The following is a 10,490-nucleotide window of genomic DNA, read 5'->3' as shown; positions in this document are numbered from 1 at the left end:
TCAACGACTAGTTAGTGACTGATCTATATTGCATCAACGACTAATTAGTGACTGATCTATATTGCATCAACGACTAATTAGTGACTGATCTATATTGCATCAACGACTAATTAGTGACTGATCCATATTGCATCAGCTACTAATTGATTTTGTAAATAGCTTATTCATTAATTTGTTTAAACTTTTCATTAACTTTATAATACAAATTTAAGAAAAAAAAGCAAATGCCCATTGAAAAAATTATTTTAAATGACTGTTGATAATTGGCAAATGATAGAATCAATTACAATGGCTGTATATGACAAAGGTCAAAGATCATCCACTTACCGCAAACTAATACATGTCCCATATCTAGCACTAATTTTGTGCCCAATGAAATTATTTCATGACACATTTATAAGATTTCGATTTAATTGAGATGAAGTAAAATGCATAATCATGCTGGATAAAATGAGAAAAGTTAATTAAAAAAATGCTGGTTAAATTAATTTTTATGCCTTATAAGTAATTTTAAAAGTAATTTAAGCATTAACATTTGAAAAATAATTAGTGAATTAAGCTAGAAAGAGAAATAGCGAAAATTAGAAAATTAAATTAATAAAAGTTAAAGATAAGCATAATTTAAAGTGACAATTTGAAAAAAAATGCATGAATTTGTTAGATTCGAATGCAAAAAAGCGAAATAATTTCAATAACATGACAGTAACAAATTAATTATTTTGTAATTATAGGATGAGATTGGAAATCCATTCTATAAAACTGATAAAGATAATTTAAATATTTGAAATTATGAGATTAAAATAGGCGGAAAAAATTATTTAATTTCCATGTAAATATTAATTTCATTTTTATATTGCATGCGCTAAGTTGATTTCTCAATCAAGTTACTAGTCTCGTAGTAAAATTTACAAACTTTCATAAATTTTAGACATTGAAGTAAATTTGAAAAATTAAAAAGTATAGTGATCGAGAAAACGAAAATTAAAAAATGTAAGAAATTTCGATCCTTCATTTCTCTCTTTGTTTTTTTTTTTTGATAAAACAATTAATAACATCATTGAATAATTAACTTCGCTGATAAATTCAATGGCAATTAGCAAGTAAATACAAATTTTTTTTTTAAATTTTTCTTGAAATTAAAAAAAATTAAAATATTTTTCACAAAAATTTTAAATTTTAGTGCTGAAAGATTATCATCAATTACACCATGTGCCTATCCATTACTATCCGATACGATTCACTGTGGTATTGATGATGTAAATTTACAGAAAAGTGTTCCGGTTTGTGATCCTGATAAAGCAATTAGTATGTCAGAAAGTAGGTCTTTTAACAAAACCCACAAATTTCTTAAATTAAAAAATAAATTTTCATACTTTTTTGAAAAACATTTCGCTCGTTTTTCCTCTTTTGTTTTTTATTTTGTGAATAATTTTCACAAATCGAATTAATTAAATTAATTTTGGTTTTATTTTGGTAAAAAATTTTAAATTTGCAGTAGAAGTTATCAAAAATAAACTTGAAAGAATATACAATCGTAAAAACAATTCTTGTATTTGTGGATCCGATCAGGTATTATGTTTTTTTGGTTGCTTAGTTGAAATTTAAAAGAAATTTATTTATTACTTACTTGTTTTTACTTTTAATTACTCAATGATACTTCATGAGTAATGAAAGAGTAAATAATTAAATAGGTTGCTACTTTCACCTGTTATTCTTACAATTATTTATATTTAAATATGGCATGAAATAATTAATTAAGTAGTTAGAAATATGCAATAATTTTTGTTGTAATCTTTTAGCTAAATTACTATTTACCACTGAAAGGTTATTAAATTCCTAACGGTTCCAAAAATCAATTCATTTTTAAATTTAAACAGTTTACGTTGTTAGGAATTTTAAAGGAATTAAAATATCGGAAGAATTGAGTAATAGATTATAAAAGAGTTAATAATTTCTAGGTAAAACCATGTTGGTTTCGATTTGGCTTCGCATTTTTAAGGCGAATGTTTCCAGTTGAATCCGGTGTTTCAGATCTTTACAGGTAGATTATTAGGTCTTTCACTTTCTTACAGGCTATCTATACTTATCTTTTATTTATTTTTTTATCATTTTTTTTTCAATTAATTTACTTTCAGTCGTGAATTTTGTCCGACAAATAAAACGTTGCTAAGTTATACGAAAAGTTATACATTAATGGGTTCAACAAGGTTATTAAATGCATTTTTAATTATTTCAAGTTCTCAATTATTTCATTTCCTACAATACTGTAAATAGTGGCATCGCTTCAAATAAACAAATAATAATTTCCAATTTTTGGATATTTTTTTGCTTCCTTCACATTCAATTATCGAAATTAAAATCATAATTTTTCATCATTATTCCGTATTTAACCGTACCAATGATTAAAAATATTTTATTATAGTAACAGTAATAGATAAATGAAACAGAAAATTCAAAAAGAGAGATAAGCAACAATTAGAGAGAGAGAGAGAGAGAGATAACTTTGGAAGATAATTGGAAAATTACTTTTTAAATTAAATAAAACAAAAATTTGACGCTAAAACTTTTCAAAAAATAAAAAAGTTTTGCAGGGACTTGTCTTTTTTTTTAAAAAAAGAATAAATTTTATTTTAGGGAAACTATAATAAATTATGGTAAAAATTTTGCACGTCTATTACGTGAACGTTGGTTATTGGGTAAATGTGGTGAAGATATTTTATTTTTTATCTTACTTAAAAGGCCAAATCAGGTGAATTTTGTTTTATTCAATATTTTTTGAATGAAGAAAGCACAGTTACCTGTCCTGTTTTGTTTTTTCTTTCTTTTTTCATTTTCATTAATTATGGATATTTCAATGTTACTTACTATTTATAATATCTATTATATAACATTTTATAATTATTTCCTCAATTTACTTCATATTAATCATTTATGTATTATCATTTAAATTGATTAAAGATTATTCAAACTTTATCATTTCAATTAATTCAATATGTAATTTATCCATACTAATGGAAGTTATCATTAAGACATTATCATTTTGATTCGTTCAACATTATTAAAGAAATGATTATTTAAATCAATCAAATGTTATTTAGACATTTTTACTTAAAATAATTCAGTGTAGCCTATCACTTAATTTGTAGTTTAATGTATAATTTATTTCATTGGATTTTTTGTTTTAATTTGTAAATTTAATCAAAAAAATTTAATTTGATTGATTTGATTAAAATATAATTTAATTAGATCAGAAAAATCTAATTTGTAAAATTTTTTTGTAATTTAATTTAATTTGTCATTTAATCGTTTAGCACTCAATCATTTAGTTTGGTTTGATTTAATTTCTATCATTTGATTTAATTTCAAATTTAATTTATCACCTGTAGTTTATAGTTTATTCATTGAATAATATTTAGATGCTATCATTTAAATTAATGCAGTATATCCTTCATATCTTTCAATTAACGATAATAAAAGAAAAAAAAATTTCTTTTTTTTTATAGCTTATGCGTAGGAACACATTACCGTATTTAACAACCGGAACAATTCAGCAAACACCGGTAAGTTTCGGTAAATGATTTTTTGCAATGTATATATTTACTGTAGAATGAATATGTCGATAAAGCCTTTAAAACAAAAACATTGTATTTCATGTTTACAGTATTTTTTACAGTATATTTTTGCATCGTATGGCTCATTAGTTCGAGAGCGAATTGATCCATTTAATACAATGCCAATTAATGACCTCTCAATAAATCAACAACAACAACATTATTCTGATCCATTACAAGAAATTGTTGAAGCGGAAAATGTAAATTTCGAAAATGGCTATTCTTTAAAAGTGGTAAATTGTTTTCATATCGCATAATCGTATTATCAGTACTAGAAATTAAAAATAAAAATGAAAGGTAAAAATTTCAAAAATTGATAATTTGTGGAGAAAAAAAAAACATTAACAATATTTGTCCTTTCTTATTTTGATATTTCCTAATATATATTTATTTATTTTAACTAAATTTAAATTTTTTCTGTTTCATTCATAAAAAGCGAAAATGAAACATACAAAACTTGAAAAACAAGGAAAATTGTATGAATACTTCATAATTGCGATTGTTCTTTTTTCAATTATTTCATTAAAAAAAAAAATGCGAAATCGAAAAAGAAAATCTTTGTTATATTAATTTATTGCAGGTAAATTTAAATTTTAGCATGAAATTTTCTAAAAAAAAAAGATAAATTATACAAAATTTTTATTTTTGAATTAATAGGTAACAGAAAATTTATTGGATCGATTTGAGGAAAAACTTTCACAAGAATATTCATTGCCACATACTCGAAGTCATATACCAAATTGGGCAATTACTGTATTCATTACATGTGCCTTGCTTTGTCTTTTGATGACACTTGGGTAAGAGCATTTTATAAGTTAGCAAATAAAGTTATAGCCTTATTTATATTATTAAATGTTCGGATAAATTAAGGGTAATTTACTACTTTAGATATTTTATAATATAAGCTTACATGCTTAAATAGTAATATTTGTAATGATGGAATTCCTGTTAAGTATTGTACATAATGTGACATAAAGTTACAAAATTTTCATTTATTTTCACCTCAAATTTAAGCTAATTAAATCATTAAATAAATGAATTAATATTAGCATAGTATAATCATTAAAAATTACAAAACACAACGCATAAAGGTAATTGCAAATCGAAGATATCAATTTGATGAATTTAAAAAAAAAAAAGAAAAAAATGTCGTCATGCTATCCATAAGATTCATATGTATATTCTTTAAGGGATAATTTTATGATTACAAAGATTAGCGCTTCTGTTAGCTCAGGCTGATGATAAAGGACTCTTTGTTAGCACAAATTGATAAAGCGTTTTGTTAGCAAACATTAATGTAAGCTTCTCTAGGGGACATTTTGCTAAACAATAAGCACATATACAATTCTATTAGCATCCTTACTCATATAAATTTTTTTTTAAATTTTTAATCTTAATCATGATTTAATATGCATATACAAATTAGTATATCATTATATATTCGCTAATGATTCTTTATATTTTTCTTTGTCACCGAATTTCTTCACATTTATTCGCGACAATCTGTATAAAATTTCATATAAGTAACAAATAATCACGCTTTACTTAATTAATTACAAATTAATTATTCGGTTCACCTAATTAATTATATGAGATTATTCAATTCTTGCGTTTAAGATTACTTAATTAATTACATTATAATCTTTTTTTATCGTATTTGATGAAATATTTACGTATTAAAAACATTTTTGGCTAATATAAGATGATAAGCTTGACTATGGGAACTACTATATCATAAGGCATCTTTGGCTAAACCATAGTATTGGCCATACCATAAAATATACTATACCATAAAGCGTCTTTGGCTACACTTATAAGATACCTTTGGCTACCTATACATTACTATACTATAGGATAATCTTGCTTCAGTATTTACTAGAAGGCATCAATTATGAATTGTTTATCAAATAGATAATTAATTAAATAATGATATTTAAAAAAAAATCTATTATAAATTTTTTATTTAAAATTATTTATTGGCATAAATTAATGCATAATGTTTATTTTCATAATTTTGACGCCAATATATTTGAAATTTTTAATTTCTACGGCAAAATTTTTAGAAAGGAAAAAAAAATTTGAAAAAATTTTTAGTTTATGTTTGATGCAAACATCGGTGCGACGTGGATCACCACGTAATAAACCAATTGATACAACAAGAAGATGGAAAGCTGGATTTGTTGGCGGTATGTGGTATGATATGTATAAAAATAAACATATCATTATGTTGTAAGAAATATATTAATACATATTTAAAACAAAATGAATGGATATTTGGTTCTTTTTTTTTAAAATTTTTTTTCGATTTTTCCGTTTTTTGAATTTTTTAATTAAATTTTATTTAATTGTCACTATTTAAAATTGTTATGCGATAGGAGATAAAATTTCAGGTAAATTTCTAGCCGGATAAATAAATTTAGCCAAATAGAGAAAATTTTGATAAATTTATTAATAAATTTAGCCCGATAAATTTCTAATCCTCGTATTTTTTTTTTTTGAAATATGACATATAATAAGTTAGCTGAATAAGTGATGAACAGGTAATGTGACAGATCAGATGACATATAATAAGTTAACTAAATAAGTAATGAACAGGTAATATGATAGATCAAAATTCTCATTATAAATAAAAAAAAAGAAAAAAACGGAAAAAAGTTATGATTGTAAAAAATGGGAAGTTTTTTGTCATATCACATTTAAATTTCCGTCTTTTCTTTTTTTTCTGTCAAATTTATTACTTTGTTTTATCTGTTTGACAAGAAATTTAAAAATTTTTGAACAGATTTCTTCATTGTGAACACAAGGAAAAAGGAAATTGAGGAATTTTTGTTAATTAGCATGGTTCGTTAATTAGCATAGAAGCATGGGTTTTGTTGCTTTTTTCTATTTCAGCTATCTCAAAAAAAATTTTGAAAATATCAAAAATAAAAAAAAAAATTGTTCTTACTATTTGGTATTTTCAATATTATTATTATCATTATTATTGTTGTTGTTATTGTTGTTGTTGTTGTTTTTACTTACCTTTTTTTTGTTTCTTTCGTTCTCTTTTTCATCTTTTAATAAAACATTTCAAATTTTAAATTTGCTATCATTTTGTTTTAAAGTAATTATTTGAATCTTTCATCCATTTCCAAATTAAATCATTCATTTATTGTTTCCCTTTTTTTTTAAGTTCATAAGATTGAATTTATTTGCAAACTTTCACTTTGTCAATTTCTTTTAATTCATTAACAAATAAAATTATCAGTAATTTCTGTGTCATCTTCTTTTTTTCCTACTGTCCAAAAATGCACTAATAGCATTTTTGTCTCCTTTTTCTTACTATTACTGTCACCTATCATCCGAAACAAAATATAATTAGGTTAAAAAAAAAAGAGGGAAAGAAGTGATGGTCTAATTTTATTTTGTCATCTCAAAAATAAAACTCTGAGTAATTATCATCACATTTTACTATCATTTCTCTCCCTTTCTCCTGGAATTATCATTCGAAATTATCCCTTTGCTAATGTTTTTTCTTCTCCCTTTTATGATACTTTTTTTCCCTTCTTTCATTTTCATCCATTTTTATCCAATTTTAAATTTTCATTCCTAAATAGAAATTAATTTTTTTTGTTTTAATTTCACATAAATTCTTTTTTCTTTTTTGCTCAAATTTTCCGTTATTTTTAATGAAAACAATGCATAATGCATACATATATAATTTTCAACAGATTAACTCTTTTATGTTAAATTTTATAAATTTAAAAAAAAAAATCATATTTTACAGATTTACTCTTCCATATGAAATTTTACAAATTTTGCAAAAGAAAAAAAATTTGAAATTTCATAGACTAACTCTGTTATATCATTTCAATATTAATAATTTTTTTTCCCTCTTATCACACTTCTTCATAGAATTTATCACATTTCTTTTTTTTTTATTATCCGATTATTCTTTAGGAATTATCATTATCATTCATTTCACTTTGCACTTTTCTTTAACTTAATGACAAAAATATGTAATTTATAAATTTAAAATTCTTTTTATTCTTTTTTTTTTGACCATGTCAACCATGTCACATACAGTATGCAATATTGCAAAATTATTTTAATGAGAAAATATAGGAAAAATTTTTATTGCATTTAGTTAAAACATGCAAATAGCACGTTCTCAGCAAATTATTTTTTATAAGATTTAAATACAAATTATAATTTGTTTTTTCTATTAAAAGATAAATTTTAATATTCAATTTTTTTTCTTTTTTTTTGAATTCAAAATTATTTCGAGACATGCAAAGTAGTTTTGCATATTGTAATTAAGCATATATTGCAATAAAGCAAATAATACTAATAAAATAAGCAATTTTATGAATTTTTCTTTTCTTTCTGTTTAATGGCCATTTGCATTTTGAAAAGCTCAAATTTAATGTTTTATATTAGTTTCTCTACAAATTAAAGTTTTATTTTAAATTTAGTTAATTTGAAATTTTATAAAAAAATAAAATAGAAATGTCTTTCTATTATTATTTGTTTATTGGATATCGAATTGCAATGATTTTCTCCTTTCTTCTTTTATTTCCGAAAATTATTATCAAACAAAAAAGAAAAAAAAATCAGTTACAAATAGGTCAATTAAAACTGGAACAAATATTCCGGAAAATTAATCAGTATCCGGTCAGGAAAACATTCTATTACATAATAAGAGTTTTTTATTCCTTTTTTTTCGTTTCTTTTTTTTTTTTTTTTTTTTGTTAGTTTATGGAAATGTTGCAGAAAATATGGAAGGAATACCGACGGGTGGTGTAAATTTGATGCAAATGATGATTCAACCATCACTTCGCTACAGCAACAATCCGACTGGCAATTATACTTAAATTTTTTTTTTTCGTTTTTTTTTAATTTTGTTACTTTTTGTTTGCTTTTTTTTTTATTTTACCATGTTTTGTTAGATGAATTATGAAATTTTTCATGAAAAAAATTACTCATTTCTAATTAAAAAAAAAAAAAAAAAGAAAAAATTGTCAATTTAAAAAAATAAGAAAAAAAAGAAACATTTATATTTTTAGAAATTAATTTATAACAAATACATAGTTTTTCAATTTATCTATTTTTTTAATTTTTATTTGCTTATTTCATGTAATAATGTAGGATATCAATTATTGATTGATTTTGTCAAATTTTAGGTAATGGATTTTGTTAAATTTTAGGTGATGAATTTTGTTAAGTAAGCGATATAAATTTAAATGTGATAAAAAAAAAGAAATAATTTAATTTTAATTGAAAAAATATTACATAATCATAATAGTTAAATGAAGGCAAAATTAGGCCTGTCTTATTTCAACCTCCCAATTTGAATAATTTTTATTTTTTAAATTAATTCCTAAATATGTGTGTCCCCAAAAATTTCGTGCATCCCTTTATCATCGCTATTCCTTTTTTTTTTTTACATATCCAAAAAAGTTTTAGTATTTTGGAAATATAATAGTGATCTTTTATCTTTTTATTTTATTAATTTTTTTTTTCTTGGAAATAAACGGCTATATTTTACTGTTATTTACAGGTTTAGACTTAATTAAAATGATAACAATTATTATCATTATTGTTTTAAATGATCTCTTAATTATTGTTTAATAATTTTTTTCTCTTTCTCTCTTTCTCATTCTCTCAATTATTATTTTAATTGGTTGTTTTAAATAAATTTTTTTATTCCTTTAAATTACCAATTTAATCAAATTAAACAGTTATAGTTAATTCCATCCTTAGATGAATTCAGTCAAGCATCTCAAATATATATAAAATGACCAATGCAACAAATAGGATATGAAATGACCAATACAGTAAATGAAATGTAAAATGACCAACACAACAAATGAGTTGATCAGTGACGATATTTTGCAAAGTTTTATATAGTACAAAATTCAAAATTGAATCATTTCTTAATTATCACCTCTTAGGTACAAATCAAAAATCAAATTATCACCTTTTAGGTAAAAATCGTTGTAATCAATTGGTCTAAGCGAAGGAATTAGTAATAAAAATTGAAAATATGAAATATTTTATCAATTATTTAAGACATTCAAGCGTGAAATAATTTAGGTTTGGCGTAAAAAACAGTTAATTAAATATTCAAGCGTGAAATAATTTGAGATTAGCATAATGACAAAATTTGTTATCCTTTGATTAAATCAGAAAATTAATTACACTTTCGCTATTTTTTATCACTAAAAGCATATTTGAAGCAAATATTTGCTGCTCAAATAATATTAGCATAAATGGAAATGAATTGAATAGAAAGCAAAAAAGAAATGCAAAATTTGAATTTGCATTTTGCATTTTGCATTAATAATTCATTTGATTCGATTATACATATATTTTTGATTAGTAATTCTCATTTTATACTTATCTTTTGAATTTTTTAATATTTCGTCTCTTTTTTTCTTCTTTTTCCTTCTTTTTTTTCTTGCTATTATATATAAAACAAATGAAAAAGCATGATAATTTTATAAATGAAAAAAAAATGCAATCATGAATGCATGCACACACGCACACACACACACGTACACATACACATACACAAACACATACACACATACACATACACACACACACACATACACATACACACACATATACACACACACACATACGCATACACACATACAGACACATACATATACACACACATACATATACACACACGCACGCATGCACACACATACACATACACACACACATACATATACACACATATACACATACATACATACACATACACACACACATACACATACACACATACATATACGCACACACACACGCATACGCACACATGTACATGCACACACATACACATACACACATACACATACACATATACACAGACACACACATACACATACA

The 10,490-nt window shown here is 23.4% G+C and overlaps 1 protein-coding gene across 1 annotated transcript; it reads left to right on the top strand.

Moving 5' to 3' along the window:
* Positions 1 to 1,086: 1,086 nt before the first annotated feature.
* LOAG_09401 (hypothetical protein) lies at positions 1,087 to 6,021 on the top strand (the record flags this gene model as incomplete). Its single annotated transcript, XM_020447923.1, has 11 exons — positions 1,087 to 1,100; positions 1,181 to 1,317; positions 1,496 to 1,569; positions 1,959 to 2,041; positions 2,136 to 2,207; positions 2,635 to 2,749; positions 3,504 to 3,560; positions 3,674 to 3,844; positions 4,269 to 4,408; positions 5,706 to 5,797; positions 6,002 to 6,021. 11 exons carry the CDS (start codon positions 1,087 to 1,089, stop codon positions 6,019 to 6,021), a joined length of 975 nt encoding a protein of 324 aa, XP_020301891.1.
* Between the last annotated feature and the right edge of the window lie 4,469 nt (positions 6,022 to 10,490).

Source organism: Loa loa (assembly GCF_000183805.2).
Source record: "Loa loa unplaced genomic scaffold supercont3.197, whole genome shotgun sequence".
NCBI classification, from domain to species: domain Eukaryota; kingdom Metazoa; phylum Nematoda; class Chromadorea; order Rhabditida; family Onchocercidae; genus Loa; species Loa loa.
Note: the sequence above shows the minus strand (reverse complement) of the source record. Positions and strands in the feature narration are given on the sequence as shown.